Genomic DNA, 22084 nt, shown 5'->3' on the forward strand with positions numbered 1-22084 from the left:
CCTTTCAGCGCTGCAGTCACACTAAGAATGACGGTTTCAGTCAAAAATGTCAACAAAACGCGTCAGCGACGTCGTTAACCAATCAGCGAGCAGCCAACCTGCAGCCGGGTCGTTGAAGGCGTGTCCGTGGACCAGTTAATCCTTAATACTACTCAGGGATTAATCTCCAACGGTTGTCGCCATCTAACGGTGAATAAACGGGGCAAGTTATCTTTTTAAAAAAATAAAAACATGGGTAAAACACCCAGTATCTGAAACAAACCGCTCATCCAAGTGAAGATAATCCGTGCTTTATCAATGGAAGATTAAGATAACTGCACCACGCTTCGTAAATCTTAAGCCGAGTACTACTCAGATTATAATCCCACATCGGGGATCCCGCTCAGTATCTTATCAGTGGAAGATTAAGATAACTGCACCACGCTTCGTAAATCTTAAGCCGAGTACTACTAAGAGTATAAGCACACATCTCGCAGTATCTTCAGCGGATTAAGATACACGTATCGCCTTTAAACAAAGGTCACCTAATATTATGCTGATTACTACTCGGTGTATGCTGACCACATTCATAGTAGTGTTTTGGTTAAACAACAATCGTAATACGCTATCAACACATCGCAAGGTCTTTGAAGAAGCCATCATGATAAACAGTGTGAATGTATAAATAGTTGCAAAATGATCCAATGGACATTATACATTTGGTCAATCTTTCTATTTACTCCGACGATTCGCAAAGAAGAGACATTTTGGAAAACTACCTGGATCAGCTATCTGGTCGGACTTCATCAGAAGGTAAGTTTATTTTCTACATCTGTATCATTTGGTGTATGTTATTATTAAAAACAAAACATGTATTCGTTCAACGTTTTTTATTCCAATACCAAGATGTTACAATAGCATCGTTCACTGTACAATCATCATGAAAACGTTTCAGGATAGTCTCCATACTAATATGTCTACATCTATGATACAAGAAATACAGGCAATAGTATCCACACGTTGTGCTGGTATAACATTGGAAACGTCTGTTGGAATATCTATACATTTTATAGGCATATAAGTTCTTGAAAGTTCTCAAATCGTCGTAAATGGTAGCGTTGTCTAAGGAAAAGGAATCGAAACATTCAACGACGCCAGGTCTTGGTATATAGTAGGCTATCCAATGTAAACCTCCATGACTACTGTCGGCTGTGTTAACTACGTAAGCTGCAGGTAGTTGGTGATGAATATGAGCTTCAAGCAGATAATCCCTTGGAAGTGTACCATTATACACTTTATTCAGAACCATATCTGCCTTCACGAAATCATTGATATCAGATGTGTATAACATGGCTATGTTAACAAAACGTTCCTGAAAGAATCTATTTCAATGACATTATCGTATTCTTGATAACACACTAGAGTCACCGGGGTTGTTAAGGGTTCTGAAAAAAATATTTCAAGTCCAACCTTTCCACTATGTTTCAAATAGCTATGGCCTTCGTCGGCACCGAGATCGTGAGAAAAGTCGATAACATATAGAGCAAACCCTCCCTTAAACTGTTCTGGCGTTATATTGTGTCCTGCATTTCTCCATAATCCGCCCGAGTTACGAAATAATTCCAGATAGGTTTCGTAAAGTCTACTGGTGTTGGCGCCGTAGTTAACCTCTAGTGTTTTTCCGTGAATATGTTGCCCGTTCAGTTTCACTTTCAGTGTTGTCAGATTGAAATGTTCAAAGTTAAAAGGATTTTTGTTAGCTGTACCAGCAAAAGCACTGTTTTCTACAAGTCCAATCACCATTCGCTTTGGCAAATCACCAGCCACTAAATGTTCACTATGATAATCTCGAACACCAGCTGAAATGTCATGTGCTGTAGTCTTAACACGACTTATAGGATATTTGACAGTGGTTCCTTTCTGTAGTGTCTTTATATGTAATTCGCGAATTTCGGGTGATATTTCCACTTGTCTGACATAAAATTCGGCCCTGGATATTTCTCCTCTGTAGGTCCGACCATCCTCGGGATGCATCAACCAAAACGCACTTGAACTTCTCACAAACTCTAGCTTTATCGGGACACCGTCTATCAAATACCTAGGTTGTAAAAATATATCACAGTGAAGTCGTCCGACCGATTCCACTTCTCTAGAAGGTACTGTAAGGTGCCACCCCTGTTTCATACCATCGTTACATCTCTCTTGTGTCATGTTCACATCATTCATTTTATTAGCCGCATCGATATACCATCCTTCGCATTTCATGAAACTGTTCATTGAGTCTTGATTGAAAGAGAGTAAGTTTTCAATGTAAGACCTGTAGGGATACGTTCCTAGAGATGGTGTTATTTCAGCTTGGTTTTGACCTAGGTGAACTCTTACTTCGCGGAATAGGCTGTGTAAAATATTGTTTACGGGTCCAACGCAGTCAGGTGGTAATGAATTACTAGGTCCATGAGCTCTTTCGTGTGTATCCGACCCATCTGTCTTTGATATTTTAAATGTTACACGTAAATAGCATTGGGCCAAGTCTATGTAGCTGTTAATAGGGTTTTGTATATCAAATCGAATAGGACCATCACCCACAACAGTAGTGGTTGGACTATATCGTACCCACTGGCTATCTGTCATTGAGGTTACCACTCCCGGCACAGAAAATAGATCTAATTCCGACTTGGTACATTCGTAGGCCTCTGAACGAATCATATTCGTTTTCTCTTGTACCTCTTTTTCCTCTTTGATGATGTAGGCTGTATTGCTCTTTCGGCAGTTTGAACACTTTCTGCTAAAAATTCTCCCGCTCGCTTTTTTAAACTTCTCTTTGGACTAGCGCCACCTACTACTACATCCTGTATCACGTGAGATAGCTTTCGTGCCCCTGTTTTCAGAGCACGTTTACCTATCGTTTTCAACATGGGTAAAGCCATCCTCCCCAGTGCTCCCAAAATATTACCCAAACCACCCCCTCCTTGATAGTATCGACCTCTGTATACAGGTATGTCCCCACCTATCTGAATCCTGGAACGTCTTCGTCTACGATGCTGTCGTAACATTATGTTCGTTTTTTTTTTGAAGTGTAGTATCACCACCGATCTACCACTTTGAAATGATACGGGTTCACCCGCGTCATCTCTTATATGTATTGTGATGTTCCGAATATTGTCGTAGCGTAAAGGAACATATTGCACCGGGTTGTAATCTTTTACGTACACAAAGTCATCCAACATAGTTTTACTTATTGGAACATGGGTTAGTGAGGGTGCTAGTACATGACCTACGATTTGATCTTCTATCAAGTCAGTGTAGATATATAAATTGTGAAAAGTGTGATCTTTTATTGAATACAAAGGTAGAGAGGCTATTTGATTGTGGGTATATAAATGGTATATGTTTTCGTCAATTCCTGTAATAAATCCTAACAAACGTGCTAACACAGGATGTAATGTAATGTGCGCCTTATACACCCTGACGTGTTTAAATTTATCAACATCATCGTTTGGAATTGGCGGAAATTCAAAACTGACTGTGTTGTTTTTAATCACCAGAAATTCCCATTCGACAGGGTACTGATAAAAATCTGACTGGCTAGTAGAATTAAGAAGCTGAAGACTTGCTGCAATGGATTTCTGGACAGAACGATTTACGGCGGCTACTAGCTGACTACCCGTATAGTGTCCTTCGTTAATGTCAGTGGCTGTCGAGTGCGAAAATGTTTCATCTTCACTATCTTTTCTACTTGCGACTATTTTGGACATACACTTACCAACAAAAGTAATTTGTAAGGAATTAAACGGGTATCTTACGTTTTGCCATGTCACGGGAATTTGCACTTGGCTTACGCCTACTTCCCATTCGTTTCTGTTGATTTGTAAGGGATAGGGTAGATCTGTTGTATACCTGTTGGCTATGTTGTCGGGTCTATTGTCCATGGAAGCATCGCTAGGTAACGTTACGTAAAATTCGTTATGTCTAGACTCCATCGTGGCTGCCTGTACTGTCTGAATCGGAACTAGCTATGTGGCTTGGAACAGGTGTGATTGTGGGATTAGGTAATAAATAACCAACACAACTCGACAGGAGCGCGATCCACAGCTGTTGCTTGGAGGAGTCCTTTTCGTCTTTGAACATAAGATTCACTAAGCAGCTTATGAGTACAATAAATATTGCTATAATCTGTACAGCAAATACTACTGCACTCTTGCTCACAGTCGACCCCCAACAATTCCAATGATTAGACATCTAGTATCTTGTTTTCTGGTAACCACTGATTAAATATCTTAGGATATCCTTTCCAAGATACGTATGATTCAGCCACTCCTGATTCGGGATTGATTCTCCTAGATAAAATTTGATCTATCTCGTAAATGTCCGGTTGTTTTACTGGCTGTAACTCCTGGCGGTAAAACGTACCATCTAAAGTATTTCCAGCATAGTCCTTCAACTTATATACAACTGGCTGCCTACCCAAAACGATTCTACTGACATAAAACACCTCGCTTGTCCAGTTGGACGTGTAACCTTTTTCAAACGCTTTCTTACTTTTACTTATTCTGACGGCGCATCCCACCCGTAAGAGTATTATTTTCTTATCTGCGTTTGTGTGAGTTCTCTTCGAGGCGCTCATGAAATCTAAAACACGTATTTCAGTTTCGTAATCACCCGGACGTACATCTTTAGGACTTCTCCCTATAGTTCTGTGATAAGTGGAATTGTAACCTCGCACCAAATGCTGTAGGACATCTATGTATCTGTTTGACCCTTTTCTAGTAAAGTAACGCCACATACGTGTATTTAAAGTTCGCTGAAATCGTTCGACGACAGCACATTTTGTGTCTGGGTTTTGACTTGTGTAATAATAAGAGTGTAATTCTTTTTTCACGAAGGATTTAAACAAGCTGTTATTGAATTCACCACCTTTGTCACTTTGAAGACTCTCGGGAGTTCGCGGACTAGATCGTTCTAAAATACGTTTAAATGCATGTAATACATGAGAAGGTTGCTTAAGTTTCAACGGTTCAACCCATGCCATTTTGCTGAACACATCTATAACACAAAGTATATATTTATACCCATCATTTACAGACGCCTCTAGTGTCATTACTGTCAAGTCCATCTGCCATAGTTGATCTACTTTGCATATGGTAGATCTATACGTACCCCTTGGGAATGATTTGCGGACGTCCTTATGTAAAGTGTAGGTTTGTTGAGCCTCCAGCCACTCTTGTACCATACTTGAGTTGGGTTTGTTACCCTTTTTAGCTCGCTTTATAGCTGCCATAAGCGGTTTTACGGAACCATAACTAGCACTATTATTCTTGTCATAATAGACGCGCTTTAACCATGCCTCCCAGCTTTTACTTAGAGTACGCTGGTTCCCACGATAACCGTTTTTTCGAACGTTTAACCCTTTTCGATTTGGGTGTGTATGTGTCTTCATCGTCGTGGCTGGGTTTGTTTTTTATGCTGTCTTCAAGTTCTCGCCACCTGTTTCTGTTACCTACCATGTCCCTACTAAGTCCTTCGTCCTTAAGTAAGCTTAGAACAGTGTTCCACCCGGGAGGCGGAGTAGCTGCTGTCTTTCTCCTGGATAAATCACGAACTATATCGACAATACTGTGACCTTCTAACGGTTGGGTATCTACTGTTAATCTACCTAGTCGGTCCCACCCTAAGCGAGGATGTTTTGTAATTCGGCTCAGTATAGTTAAGGCAGTGTGTTTAAAGGATTTAGGTAAACCCTGTAATGTGTCGGTTACCACATTAAAGTCCAAATGACCGTTTTGTGTAGATGCTTCGTGCACAGGCGGAAGTATCCCTGGACCATTTTCCCGTTCTCTGGCTGCATGTTGCATGTTCAATGCTCTTTCAAGCAATTCATTATACTTTTGTACACGGTCATGAGGGTTCTCGTGCTCTTCCAAAACATCCTGAATATTGTTTAAATTATTTTTTCTAGTTTGGGTTAACAAAGCGTTCTTGTTCAGCACACTGTTGTCAGTTGTTTGAGTCAAGCGATCGTATAACGTATAAGGAATTAATATCATGCGTTTAGAAAAGTCCTTGGACATCATGACACAATGCCCGTAAGGACCTTAATTGCGAGGGGCGCTAACACGGAAGCTAAAGCCCCGATAAACCCACCTTTTTGCTGGAGTATTCGTTTTTTCTCTTTAATCGTTACGGACTTACGACTCAGTCGATGCAATTTTGATCTGTACTTCAGCAGCTTTTCTCTCTGACTGACCGTCATCGGGAGATTACCCTTAAATATATTGACGGCAACTTCACTCAGGGCATCTATAACCTCTTTGGGTAGCTGTCTAACTATGCTATTCCTCACTCGCGGATTTGTTCTGCACACATAATGCAAAATATCTGCATTCTTCTGAACCTTGCTTTTATTCATGATGATTCCCAAGGTTTGACCGGTGGAATGACTAACTTAAGTCTGCGTGGTGCATTGGCGCGATCTGTATTATATACTTTAACAGTATTCTTATTTATCACGTGGTCAAATGCTTTTGAATCATGGTATCCATTGCTATCATTACAGCTTATTTCCTCCTCACTAAGGTCAGTTTCGCTACTACTCATTTCACTTTCGGAACTGGAAGACGTATAATCGCTTGTGCTGCTATCATCACTATAGCTGCTATCGTCCGTGTCGGAACTACTGTCATTACAGCAACTCATCTTTTTACGCGCGGCAAGCCACGACATGCTCGCTTGTTCACAGTCAGACATGAGTGATTGGTACAAGTAGTTTGTAACCGTATTTATAGGGGGAGGTACATATCACACACTCCGTCAAATATGTTACTTCTCACACTTAATTCATCTGGCACAGTGGGAGTCAGATCTAAAAGAATATATGTATATGGTGTTCTTGTTGCTTTATAATAGGCATCTGGGATAAATGGTAGCTTTGTTGGAAATACTTGACGTGCTAGTGTTTCTATCTGAGAACTGTCTCAGAGGTTCTTGGAAATAACCATATGTGTACAATTCAAGCTAACTGATCTATGGTAACGCGTTTTATTAAATAAATTCTGTTGTAAGTATATGAGCGCCACGTTCCTGTGACTCGACTTTTTTACAAACCACCTGAGTAGTTCTAATTCCTCCTCAGACGTAATATCACCTAGGAAATCATCCACGACTAGCCAGCTGTTTTTCTGAATGTACCCCTCCGCTTCTACCACACTATGTACGAAATATATAGCAACAGCGTGTCTTGCGCAAATATTCGATATTTCATCACACAGAGGTTGATGTTCGCTGAATACCCACACTATGACGTCCGGTTTAAAGCATAAAGGGAATTCCCCATCCAAACTTTGCAATAAGTTATATACAAAAGTGGTTTTACCGGCTCCACTGCATCCACTAACGAGTAGTCGAAATGGATGTGTGAACATAATAGTATCCCAGGGGACAATCGTATGACCAGCCATGACCAATCCCTAACCTACTAATGTTTAAATGCGCTATATATACACCTTTTAAAGAACAAGAAAATAACACTCATGAAATAAAATTAAGCAGGTTTAATACATACTTTAAACAAGTGTAGGTTACATATGAGTTGAGTCCCACACGGACAACCCGTTTGGGTTACATTCTGAACACATAAAATAACCAAACTGGTTCATGTGATCCTGATTCATGTAGCAGGGCACAACGTTCGAAAGTTCAGAGACAAAGTCCGGGATTGCGATAAAGCAGTTTAGAAGCTGCTTCAGCTGATCAACATTCAACTTGATCCCTGGGTGTTTATGTGGCTTGATGGTATTCTCCTTTCCACACCAGTACCATTTGCGTATGTCCAATCCGGGGTATGTACTATCCATTTCTGCATAAACATTTCCTCCAAGATGACATCTCAGTGTTCCAGGTTGTCTCTCCATTGCCTCTTCTATCCTGCTTTTGTTTGAAACAAGCTCCAACCAGCGTTGTAACGTCAATGCGATTCCTCGTTTCATAGGAAACCATCTTCCTCTCCCTTGTTCATATTCCCTGATGTGTATTTTCATCTCACCATTCCAGACCTTTGCCACGACAAAGACGTTGCCTCCAAGAGCCAGCTGACATCGTTGATCATCCCTTGAGAATATTGCTGCACTGTCTGCCATTGTGAAGCTGATAATTAGGTACAGTGGACAGTTACATTTATACCCCTCATTGGTGAGCAGGCTTCATGTACAGACACGTAGTCTTAAACATGCAAACGATCCAAAGAAGATAAGATAGAGACAGTTAATACTACTCCTGAACGCTCAGATACGAGGAACAGTATCATAAATCCGACGCTTAGCAACGATCGTGTCACTCATGATAAGAGGATTAGCAACCACACACACACACACACACACACACACACACACACACACACACGAAGATTCCTTGCCTCCAAAAAATATAATGTAGTCAAGTTATAAAGTGTTTGTTTTACGGATGCTGTTTGACAACTGATTCAGTTTTATTTCCATTTAACGAAACTTTGTTTTTATATTATGACCTATATGTAAACACATTCCAAGTAGGGTGTTATCTGTCGGAACAAGTTGTAACATGTTTAAAGTGTCACGTGACACTGCACACCTATATAAATACAACTGTCTTTCCAGAGCATATCAGCCTTAATGTTGCCGTATCTTTTTTTTTTCAGCGTGGAGGTATGGCATCGATGCATGAAGACGGAGAATCCAAACTCCTTGCTGACCACCTTGAGGAAGTTGAACAACGACTTGAACAGGAAGAAGATGAACTGTTAGCCAGTCATACAGCGGAAGTTGAGGACGAGCTATCCATGCTTCAACATTTGGACGAAGTAGAGCAGGAACTTGACGATGACATGTCTCTGCTTGAGCATTTGGAAGAGACCGAGGAGGACCTTGCTTTAGCCAGCCACATGAATGATATGGACCGACAGCCAGAACAGCAAGGAGCAGCCGTTGTTCCAGCCTATTTCATGAGACGGGTGACCAGGCAAAGAGCTCGACGATTCAGAGCAAATGCTGTAAATTTTAACGTGCAATTTAATCCTGCGTGGTTGCAACAAAAGAGACTCGAGGAACTACCTCAGGTCCTCAGAGAACAGTTCGATGCTATCATACAAAACCTGAGACTAGATGTGAATGGTCAAGACAATGATAGGATAGGTCTTGCCTTGAATCATCCGGGGTTAAATGTTCCCATTAGAATACCCTTTCGTCGGCTGCATGAATTGCATGGAGAGGATATCATGGCCATGGTAGAAAAAGTACACCAAAGCAACGACAATGCAAGGATTGATGCTGCCATGGACATTGAGTTCCTCCATGTAGAGGACCCGGATCGCATTGGCGAAGGGCAAGGACACCGCTCCAAACACAGTCCCTAGAACCTGGCTACATTTTTGGAGAAGAAACAATGCATAGTTAGGATAAAGAACTATGACGACTTGTGCTTCGCCCGAGCAGTGGTTGTAGGACTACACTATGCAAATAAACCTACACCCTTTCGACGACTCGAGCCCAACTGCAAAGCGTGGGATGCCAGGAGAACTGCCCTGACAAGAACAAACAGGGCTGATGTTCAAAAAGCGGAGGCAGTTAAAATGTTCAGAGGAATCGGCATTGAGCCAGGGCCATGCTTGGGTCGAGAAACTTGGGTTGTTTTTAGCGAATACCTGGCACCGGAATATCAGCTCAAGGTATATTCCCAAGATGTCTACAACAAGCTATTGTACAAGAGTGAAGTGGTAAACCCCTCTAAGGTCATTCATCTTTACCACCACAATAGTCACTATGATGTGATTACATCGATGACAGCTTTCACCGGGTACAGCGAATATTGTGAAGATTGCGACATTGGGTTTAACAACAAAGAAGACCATCGCTGTACCAGGGAATTTAGATGTCACCAATGTAGGCGCCCTGGCTATTGTGGCAAAGTTGAAGATGAAGGCATTCCATGCCTGGACTGCAAGAGGTGGTTTCCCACTTCCTATTGTTACCAGCGCCACAAAGAGATGCATCCGAACAAAGCTGGTATGTTGACTAGCACGTGCCAATCCTTACATCGTTGTTCCAACTGCCATCAGGAGGACAATACCTTCAACCATACATGTTCGGAACAACGACTTTGTAAGAACTGCAAGGAGCCCCTTACCCAGAAACACCTGTGCTATGTCACACCCATAGTGGAGGACCAAGACACCGTCTCAAAATATGATCAACAAAAGTTTATATTTTATGACTTTGAATGTCAGCAGGAGACGGGTGTACATATACCAAACTTGTGTGTAGTGCATCTTGGATGTGGTAGGTGTATTGGGGACACATCAACCGATCTGTGTGTTCGATGTCCTTGGAGAAAGGAAGATGTAGGGTCTTCTAGATCACTAGTCTTCAGAGGAGACAACACTTTGGAGGAAATGGGAGGGTGGCTTCTATCCCTTGTTGACAAGAAACCAAACAAGAAGAGAAAGAGGGATGTCCCTAATTCGGCTATACAGGAAGACCAAGATGGTGAGGAAGACAAAGATGAAGTGTTGGTCATAGCCCACAATTATCGTGGATATGATGGTCATCTGCTGCTACAATACTTTAACAAGCACTTGGTGGTTGCTCCAAACATTGTACTCAGGGGCCAGCAGATTCTGATGATGAAAGTAGGGCGATTGACCTTCAAAGATTCTTTGAATTTCCTCAATATGCCGTTGAAATCATTTCCGAAAACCTTTGGACTGTCTGAGCTGTCAAAAGGGTACTTCCCTCATTTCTTCAATACGAAAGCCAACAATAATTACGTAGGAGCCTACCCTCCCATGGACACCTATGGTCCTGACAGTATGTCCTCAGGTGAACGTGAAACTTTCATCAAATGGTACAATGAGAAAAAATCTGCAAATGCTGTATTCACCATGTCTGAGGACATACTGTCTTACTGCCAAAGTGATGTCGATATTCTGAGGAGAGGATGTGCTGCTTTCCGTGACGTATTCATCAGCCAAAACAACGTGGATCCTTTTCTAGATGCAACAACCCTGCCTATGGCGTGTATGCTCGTGTTCAGGAAAAACTACCTGGAGCCTAAAACCATTGCCATCATACCACCTCATGGATACAGACCGGAGAGACGCTACTCGATACAGTGTCTCCAGTGGTTAAGATGGTTAATGCATCAAGACCCAAATCTCAAAATAGAGCATGCACGCAATGGAGGGGAAGCTACGTTCCAGTGTTTGGATGGATCCCGGTACAGCGTTGATGGATACGACAGGGAAAGCAAGACTGTCTTTGAATTCATGGGCTGTTTCTGGCATGGTTGTACGAAGTGTTACAAGGCTGCTCGGTGTGAAGCACATCCTACCCTGGGTACAACCATGAGAGAACTTTACCAAAAAACCCTCTATCGTCTTGCTATCCTTAGTCAGCATAAAGACGTGGAGAAAATTGTTCAGATATGGGAATGTGAATTCAAAGACAGTCAGAAAGCAAATCCGGAATTGAAAGAATTCATTGCCAGCTTCGAATTCATGCCTAATCCCTTAGACCCTCGCGACGCCTTCTTTGGGGGAAGAACAAATGCCACAAAACTTCATTATTCTGCCCAAGAAGATGAAGAAATCAAATATGTAGATGTGTGTTCCCTGTATCCTTACATTTGCAAGTACGGAAAATTCCCGTTGGGTCACCCTTCGGTTGTAGATCATCCTCCCGTGTCACAGTTGAATCAGCTAGAAGGACTCATCCAGTGCCGTATCCTTCCTCCCACAAAGCTGTACCATCCCTTATTGCCATACAGAGCTGGGGGAAAACTTATGTTCCCTCTATGCAGAACATGTGCAGAGGGCCAGCTGGATGGGGACTGTCAACATACGGATGAGGAACGTGCATGGGTGGGGACATACACAACCATTGAGGTGCAGACAGCTGTACGCGAGTATGGATACAGGGTTCTCCACATATTCGAAGCGTGGCATTTTGAAAGATTTTCCCAATATTGCAGAAATACCCACCAAGGAGGTTTATTTGCAAAATATGTGGATAACTTTTTTCAAAATAAAGCAAGAAGCCAGCGGCCTGCCCGAAGGATGTCCCGATCCACAAAATTATGTTCAGCAGATTTACGAGAAAGAGGGGGTTAGACTCGATGAAACAAAAATCAGGAAAAATCCCGGACTGCGGACATTGGCAAAAGGTTGCCTTAATAATCACTGGGGCAAGTTTGGGCAGAGATTAGGATTTGGAAAAGCCAGTTATGTTACAGAACCTTCCGCATTCTTTGCCATGTTGAGAGACGATCGGCATGAAGTCAAAGATGTCCTCATCGTCAACGAAAACATGTTGTTCGTGTCCACTGAACCGAGGAAGGATTTCCATTCAACTCATCCTGCCTCCAATGTCGTAATCGCCTCCTGGGTTACAGCACAAGCACGACTCAAATTGTACAGGTAAACTATTACATTAAAAATAAAGTTAAAAGGTAAAGTTATCAATTTCAATGTGGAATAATTGAGACATTATGTGAAAACATCATAAGAGTGTTTACAATATATGTACATTTCTTTTTGTTTTGTTTTCACAGCTACCTGTCGTCGCTTGAACGGAGGGCCAGGGTGCTGTACTTCGACACGGACAGCATCATTTACGTCCACAAGCCTGGTGTTTGGAACCCGTCTTTAGGAGATACTTTGGGAGACCTGACAGATGAACTGGATGGCAACACCATATCAACTTTCGTGTCAGGTGGCCCAAAGAACTATGCCTACAAATTGGCACGCCCTACAAAAGACGGCATACGGACAATGTGTAAGGTTAGGGGGTTCACACTCAACTATCGTGCAAGCCAGCATATCAACTTTGATAGTGTCAAAGCACTCATATGCGAAAGACAGGCCGACCCAATAAGTGTGGACTACCCTAACCATATCGTACGTCTGGGTTTTAATCAGAACAATCAGCTGATGTCTGTGAAAACCGCCAAGAAATACAGGATGGTCTATACAAAGAGACGTGTGCTGTACAACGAAGATGGGTCGCCACTGGAAACCCTTCCATATGGTTGGAAAAATTAACCAGTACACTACTGTGATAAACTCTCATAAAGTGTTTCGAGGACAAAACAAAACAAACCCAAAAACAATATTTTCCCACACTGAAATCGGACGTGCCACACCTCAACGCTGGTGTGTGGGTGGCAACATGTTTCATTATTTGAACATGGCGAAGATGGCACGACGTACCACTGTTTCAAAGTGAAATAAAATATATGAATGGAACACAGTGTTTTTTTCCTATTTTCACTTGCTGATTCAATTTCAAAGACCTTGTGATGTGTTGATAGCGTATTACGATTGTTATAACCAAAACACTACTATGAATGTGGTCAGCATACACCGAGTAGTAATCAGCATAATATTAGGTGACCTTTGTTTAAAGGCGATACGTGTATCTTAATCCGCTGAAGATACTGCGAGATGTGTGCTTATACTCTTAGTAGTACTCGGCTTAAGATTTACGAAGCGTGGTGCAGTTATCTTAATCTTCCACTGATAAGATACTGAGCGGGATCCCCGATGTGGGATTATAATCTGAGTAGTACTCGGCTTAAGATTTACGAAGCGTGGTGCAGTTATCTTAATCTTCCATTGATAAAGCACGGATTATCTTCACTTGGATGAGCGGTTTGTTTCAGATACTGGGTGTTTTACCCATGTTTTTATTTTTTTAAAAAGATAACTTGCCCCGTTTATTCACCGTTAGATGGCGACAACCGTTGGAGATTAATCCCTGAGTAGTATTAAGGATTAACTGGTCCACGGACACGCCTTCAACGACCCGGCTGCAGGTTGGCTGCTCGCTGATTGGTTAACGACGTCGCTGACGCGTTTTGTTGACATTTTTGACTGAAACCGTCATTCTTAGTGTGACTGCAGCGCTGAAAGGATGTCAAGTACGGATACCAACTACGACTCTGGCATTGATTCCTGTGACTGCAATGTATATTTCGACCCTGACGCGTTGGATGTACCAGCCACACCTCGTATGAAGTACATGCAAGATCGTCTGGATACTTTTATTCGATGGCCTATACAGATGAAGCAAACTCCCATGGATCTGGCAATGAGTGGATTCTTCTACTCCGGAACTAACGATCGGGTACAGTGCTTTCATTGCGGCGTTAAACTGTATCGTTGGAAAAGTACAGACAATCCCGTCACAGAACATAGACGATATTCCCCGAACTGTTCCTATATGAAGATGGTATTTAGAAGCGTGTAACTCCAACATACGTTTCTATACCAAGGTCCTTATAAGGACCAACCATATATAAAGAAAGAAAACTTGAAAACATGACGATTTGTGTTTATACCACGCTTGTTTGTTTCCTTCGTGAATTGTTAAGTGTAAAACCACTACCATAACAAACATGTCAATAAACATCACAATGCAAACAAATGCATTTTTTCATATACGAATACTAGTTTCGTTTACTAATGAGGAACTCTGATACACTAATGCACCCAATTATACACATTTTGTCGCAACACCCATTAAAATATATACGTAAAGAGGCGTGTGTAATTTCGTTGTCTGTCTCTATTACTATTTCTCAATAATTCCCAGAATTCCCACACATCGTCATTTCCGGTTATGACGTCACTTCCTCTTACCCAGAATTCAAATCACTTCCTCTTACCCAGAATTCAAGACACTTCCGGTGATGACGTCACTACTTCCGGTCATGACGTCACTTCCGGTTCACCTTTGACCTGTGACGTCACAGGGGGCTTATCTCGAGTGGTCCTGGTTGCGCCTGGTATACTACTATCAGGCCATGTCGTGACGGCAGAGCACTTTTAGGGGCACATGTTGGTCACAACACATACTGATGACAACGCCCAACTTCGGACTTTCTATCAGCTATAATACATCTTAACAGGCATTAGATCTTTTATACCATGAAATACAAGCTGCAACTGATACATGTGTCATCTCACAAGTCATCCTCGATATCTCCAGGGTATACGTTCTACGGCTCGTCCCGACGATTTCATTACCTCCCTTGGTTGGTTTTTCATCCAATCAGATGACCACTATGGGAAGTGCCAATTAAAATTCACTTTCGCTTTTTATAATTATCTAACAGATGAAACTTTGGCAACATACACGATGCAGAGGTTCTCTGAGAGATAGGAGGCGTTCCTGCATTTATAAGTTTCGGACGTGTCAGTTTGTCTTTATGATTTCCCATGCTGAAAGCTGCTTAACACCATATTTACCCTCTAAGTCACCCACTTTCCAGACGACCCATTTTGACACATGGCAAAGACAATGGAACAAGTTTCATGGAGTTTTTGTTTATCAGTATGCAAGTATATAACATGGTCAGTGAATATGAAAAATAATGAAACATCGCCCTGCGGTAAAGCACAGACAAACAGTAGGGTTTGAGCCAAAGAGAGGAAAGTATGCTTGAAGTTCGCTCGCATATAGGAAATGCCCATTTTACTCTCTGTTGCGCAATACAGTTTGCCTGAGGGTGTAGAGTTACCCTGGCAAATGTTACATGAGAGTGTCAGTCACATACTGAATAAATCAAATTGTATTTCAGTACATCACTTTTGACGTTTTTGTGCAGAGAAGAGGAAATGTTCTGACAGAAGGTTTGAACGCTTCCACATTCACCTCCGTAATCGCAATGCCCTGTGCCAGCATCACCTAGTAAACAGAACCGTCCATACCGTCGTGTGTTTGGCGCTAGAAAGTCAGAGATTGGGTGGGCAGGCTCGCTGACTTGGTCATCGTATCTCAGAGTCATTGATAGTCATTGTGTCATTTACTGGATCATCTACAGACCGTCGTCATGTACGCTGGGGCATTGCTGAGTGTGGTGTTAAACAATGACATATAAACAAACACTTCTCAATACAGCTGTTTTAACTACAATACAAACATCCGTAAAACAACTGAACTTTTCACTCACACATACCATCGTTTCTCTTCACAACCGCTTTGTTTCATCATACAGTCCCACCACACTAACTAATGCTACTTTTAATGGCAGTATATTGTCTCCACCACGTTCATGGTTCAGTCCTCCAGCTGGAACCATACTTCCTTGTGGCGTCCGAACAGTTTGAACGGGCTGTCGTAACCAGCTGTGAAGAAATATTCCTTCACAAAATTGTTCTTCAAGTCCGTCTTGTCAAGGTCTTCGGCCAGTTCTCTGCCTTTATTGATCCAATCTTTCTCCTCAGCAATACCACTGAAAGATCTGAAGAAATAACACAATTTTACCAGTCCAAAAAGCATATATACAATAACAGTATGACTGCAATTCCAATCTCATCAATTCTTAAACCTGAAATTTAGCCACTTGAGGTTTCTGCTACTGTATATAACAAAGTTTCGATAACACAAGACAGGGTGATATTCGAGGGCCTGCTTGCAGAGAGCAGTCTGGATTTACAATAATTGTCGTGTGAGCGCTAAGATTGTTTTATGCAAGTTGGTCCAGTTCAGGTAAGTAGCTTCAGGGGTAGATGTAAGCTGGCCCCCGTCTCGCTCAAAAGGAGCCGGGAACAAGTTTGGGGTAGATGTGGAAGAGACGTCATTGATTCTGACATGCCGGTAGCCTATAACATCACAATGGTCCCTATATCTCCCAGCTTTGACGTTTGACTTCACCCAAACGATCTCTCCTGTGGAAGTCAGTTTAGAATGATGTAAATAGCTTCTCGCTCATTTTTCCTTTCCCTAAATAATATAAAGCCCTACTTTCACTTTCTTCTTGGAATACTGAGTCCTTGAAACTGTTGATCAGGAAGCCTGACTCTGCTTCCTTCTTACCCAGTTTGCTTGTTTGTTTGTTACTAATGGCACACACAGCAATATTTCTGTTTCATAACAGTTTCATAAGTAATCGAATCCGGAAAACACAGTCTTGAGACTGATACCATGAGTGTCGATCTGCGCAACTGGCATACTATGTGTCTGACCATCCCATCCCGTTATTTAAACATTTGTTGCTGAATACCAGTTGAACCTCAGTCGTCACGGGTTTGTGTCCTTGGGGGTGTTCCAGAATATAGTTAAGTACATTGCTTCGCGAGACAAGTACTTATCTTACTCTACACGAGTAGTTTCCAGCCGTCTCGACAGAGGCGGGAGGTATGTTTTGGCTGGAGAAACAAGTTACAGTCAATCAAAATCGCGTAACGAAATCGACATCGGGGTCTTAAACATATTGGCTTCCACGGAGATATCGTTAGACTGCAGGATTATTTTCATAGCATGTGCATGTACCGTGAGACATTTAAATATCAAAATATTGTCATGTTTACAATCAATGTGCCCAATGATTTGGAACACTTCGAGATACGAATCGTTATAAGATCTCGACAATCAATTAGATCGTCTTGCCGTCATGTTATCTGAAGTAAATGCTGCCGGAAAGATTTGTCAATGAGAAGGACAGCGAGGGGACATAACTCTCAGCCAGTTAGTTTGACCAGGATGAAAATGGATTTGTGCATTCAGATATGCCTTTCCTTGCCCATACTTACTTGACGGCCAGTCTGACCTCCGGCCATTCACTGATGAAGACGTCTGGGTTTGTGGGTTTTGGGGGGTCGGTCCGGTGTTCAGTGGGGATGTAGAAGGAGACGGTGAAGGTGCTCTCACAGTTAGGACCCGCCCCTGGCACAACCTGGGTGGCCACTTGTGCCGTCATCTCCACCTTCTGTTCTGGAAATAATTTGGCAAAATGACAGAAAATCTTCATCTCTTACCAATATGACTTCTTCTAATAGAACTGTTTAGATTGACGTAAACAATCTACCCTACCACCCTGCTAAAATAAGTGTTATCATGGTAGAATTCCCCATAATCAGTGTATGAAACTGCTGGCTAGTTACATGGTGGGCTTACAACTTTATTTTATAGCCAGCCCTGTGGGCCGATATATTTTTCATGGGTATATATTTTACAATGTCATTGACTGCGGGTGATATTTCGAAAATATCGTACAATTGTGGTAGCTAGACACGTCTGTATAGTTTAACAGATCAGTCTACCCTGTTATCAAACACTAAACGTGATTGGTCTAGAGAATGCTGTCAGTGACCAAGTTGTATTTGTTAAATTTGCTGTTGCACATGTTTACTTTTTACAAGGAGAGTTAAAATCCCCTGTACTCATTGTATGAAGAACATGTAGAGACCATTATTGCCAAAGATACTGACCATTCTGACTTTGCCTTTTTTTTTCTTTTTCTTTTTTGATTCAGACGGAGATGACACTAAATGAATGACCACCAAGTTATGATTTTATTAAATTTGATTTTACATACGTTCAAGTTTGCCTCACTAAAAGCAATTCATAAATTACATTATTTTAACACCTTAACTCAGTTTTCCGTTTTTATACAGGGCTGGTTACATGTTAACAGGGCCAGCAACATTTATCAGCTTTGTTGTTTTTTTTCAGAGGTTTCACACACTGCCATAACTCACTATTTTCGCATGCCAACCAACCTGGCGGCTACTCATACATCGATGGATCACGGTTAACGGGTTTGGTTTCAAATTTGATTTTGAGCTATCTTAAATCCTTTAGATTACTGGTAATTTCATAATACAGTTGGTTTACCTTCTGTTGGTGTTCAGTGAAAATCAGTGGTTTCAAATAATGTGCTTGAGCTATGTACAATATGTGTCTCATGCATACAAGTTATTTTACTTATGTGGTGTTCACTTACTTGGTTCATTCTCTCCAGTGATGTATCCGAAGAGCTTCCTGAAACCTGTACTGGAGCCTTCCTTGTAGGACATAGCCATTACCTTGGTGCTCACCCACTTGCAGGCCTCGTAGCGACGCTCCTCGAACCCCTAAACACCACACACAGCAGTAGATATGATTCCATGCATTCAAAATACACAAAGACAAAGAACTAATTCAGCATGGCCTACTTGATCCACTCTTACTACACTGAGTTGGTTGGTTTGTTGTTTAACATCGCACTCAACAGTTGTCTGCTATATGATGTAAATATTCGAGTCTGGACCATACAGTCGGGTGATCAACATCATGAGTATCGGTATACACAACTGGGATACGATGTGCCAACCAATTCAGCAAATCTGATATGTTACTGTTAATTTCACTTTATTTGATTTACTTTTTTGTTTAAAGAGAAACGCTTCGGTGCGTTTTCACTGCAAACGGACTACAGATGTAGCCATTTCATTGAGAAATTACAATGATAAAAATCGTGAGGACTGAATGTGTGGTTGTTTGATTGTGTATATAGTATTTATATCATGTCGTGCAGTTATCGTATGCCATACATCACATAGGTCTCACCTCATGTCTACCATCCTCGTTAACCTTGTACTTGGGAGTTTCTAGTCCTTTTTAGACGTCTTAACTGCTGTGAATGTGCCACTCATGTTGCTGAAAATAGTAAACAAATCCATGACATCTTGTAATGAATCTACAATCAAAATACATACCAGAAGAGGAATGACTCCTAGAGAGAGCATGCAAGTGTTTGGCTGCTTGTACAGGTCTGTGACGGGGCAGGTGAATAGCTCTAACTCGTTGGATGAGTGTGTTGTATATATCCTAGCAGGGTACACAAGAAATGGACGTCGCTCTATGTCTAACATTGACACTTTACTCGACAAAAGTTTTATTTTTAATATCCCGATTTCAAACATTCCAGTTCCCGTTTTAAAGCTGAGCACTGAGAGAATCCATGTCAATATCAAATCACTATTTAATGCCATAAATATATTTTATATAATGAGCATCAGTTCAGTGTTTACACATGCTAGCTAGTCTTGTCTGAAATCCGTCAGATATATCACACCTATTACAAATAAGAATGAAGATTTTATGGATATCAACTTCTTTATATGAGAACATGAGTTCTCATATAAAGAAGTTGATATCCATAAAATCTTCATTCTTATGTATTTCACTTCTAAATGCCCTTCAAAGACCTACTACAAATAGTTCTCAACTAGTTGTTAGCGCTCCGTGCTCTGAGGTCTGAGGACAGATCGATCAGTTGTCCCAAAGCACCTGCTTGGCGCATTTATATAGCAGGGCTTATACAACTGACCTGCCAGGGTCACGTGACACATGTAGTCAAAGTGATGAAATGTTCGTTATACAACTTTACAATCGACGTGTATGCATCTGATTTGAGTCAACTGATAGGAAGAGGTTTCCAGTACTTTGCATAATGGTAAAGGCATTTGGTCAGTTCATATACTCTACGATGTGTAACAAGTGACGGTTCATAAAGTACCCGGCCCATAACCCGCTTTCAACCTAATTGTTTACATGTGGGTATGAGTTAGTGAGTGAATTAATTTTTATCGTCACATCGGCAATATTTCAGCAATATAGTGACGAGAACAATTAACAATTATATCACACAACAATAAACTTAGACATTAAAAGATTGTTCTAAATGCCCACCAAAGATTTAAAAGCCTGTAGATGAAGAACAGTTAAACTACTAGTGTATCAGTTTCTTGAGTGGCATTCATACTAGGGTATGCATTTAAAACTAGTAATTATATATAAAAAAACACATTTGAACATGAAATTACAAGGCAATATGAAAATAGGCTATAGATTGCAAACAAATGAAGGTAGACCACCACGCTAGAGACCATGGTCTCCAGTCTAAGCAGACTTAGCCCCAGTGTTATTCGTAACACTCCTTCACCAGTATAGGGGTTTTACACCTGTGTAGGGGTTTTAAACCAATGTAGGAGTTTTACAACAGTGTAGGAGTTTTAAACCAATGTAGGAGTTTTAAACCAGTGTAGGAGTTTTACACCAATATAGTTTTACAACAGTGTAGGAATTTTAAACCAATGTAGGAGTTTTACACCAGTTTAGTGGTTCTACGCCTGTACAGGGGTTTTACACCAGTGTAAGAGTTTTAAACCAATGTAGGGGTTCTACATCAATGTAGGAGTTTTACACCAGTGTAGGAGTTCTACACTAATGTAAGAGTTTTACACCAGTGTAGGAGTTCTAAACCAATGTAGGGGTTCTACATCAATGTAGGAGTTTTACACCAGTATAGGAGTTCTACACTAATGTAAGAGTTTTACACCAGTGTAGGAGTTCTAAACCAATGTAGGGGTTTTACACCAGTGTAGTAAGTATACATAGACAGTGGACCATTTGATTCCAGCATGGACCTTGGCTGGATTTAAACCATCCCTTACGATGTAAGGAATTTAGACACATCTAGCCATACATTACAAAGACACACACTGAACGATGAAAAAGTGTGGATAAATTTAATTTGACTTTTAATGTTTTGGAACTTATGTACCGTCGCAGGAGGACACTTGTGGGTATGTGTGATTATATTTGATATGATTATAAACATTGATACACAACATAATAATAACATCTATTTTTATCCTGTGGTAATGTATCTGTTTGATACCGAATGCAACACGTTTCAGCTTGTTGGGTATCGAGACATTGTGACAATTACAGGAAACGAACAGACCACACACAAAGGGGCGTAACTCTAATTTCTTCCACGTGATACCAATAACTCTTTCAAAATGAATAGACGAGCTACATCAGCCCGACAGATGAAATACAGGTTCTGTTAACCCTGTATGATATGTTTGCCTGTTGGCTTTGTCGCATCTACAAAATGCCTCATAACATCGACAGGGTAACAAAACACGTATATCACAGATATTTTCTGGTCGTAGACGGACAGTCAGCTGTTGTCAAAGTATTCGGGGTTTTTTATTATCGTTTTCTCCTCTTTGAAAAGTAATATACTGGGATCATTCACCAGTGAGATAGCTAGCATGTACTAGGTATATTTAGCAGCCGGGATTGATAGAGATGAACGTGTCTGTGTTTACGCGTGACCTGAATATGTATTGTATCGGATTGGATGGAACAGAACAAAAATTATTAGAGATTTACATCTGTTGCACGTGGAATGAATTAGCTCCGTACCACGAAACTGAAGTGCCTCTTGTTAAAGGAATACATGAAAGTTTTACTTACAGTTGATTCTTGGTGTGTAAAACAGTTTTAGCTCTCGGTCGGAACAT

General features: G+C 41.2%; 1 protein-coding gene and 1 pseudogene across 1 annotated transcript; both read right to left on the bottom strand.

Annotated features, from left to right (window-relative positions):
• Positions 1–7553: 7553 nt before the first annotated feature.
• Positions 7554–8117, bottom strand: LOC137295973 (uncharacterized). The gene has a single exon (XM_067827586.1). The coding sequence runs from the start codon at positions 8109–8111 to the stop codon at positions 7554–7556; it is 558 nt and encodes a 185-aa protein (XP_067683687.1). The 5' UTR covers positions 8112–8117.
• A 6210-nt stretch (positions 8118–14327) lies between these two features.
• Positions 14328–22084, bottom strand: LOC137296143 (heme-binding protein 2-like; annotated as a pseudogene).

Source organism: Haliotis asinina, chromosome 9 (assembly GCF_037392515.1).
Source record: "Haliotis asinina isolate JCU_RB_2024 chromosome 9, JCU_Hal_asi_v2, whole genome shotgun sequence".
Taxonomy (NCBI): Eukaryota; Metazoa; Mollusca; class Gastropoda; order Lepetellida; family Haliotidae; genus Haliotis; species Haliotis asinina.

Excerpts from the sequence above, each read along its gene's own strand:
- LOC137295973 (XM_067827586.1), bottom strand. The coding sequence starts at position 8,111 with ATGGCAGACAGTGCAGCAATATTCTCAAGGGATGATCAACGATGTCAG.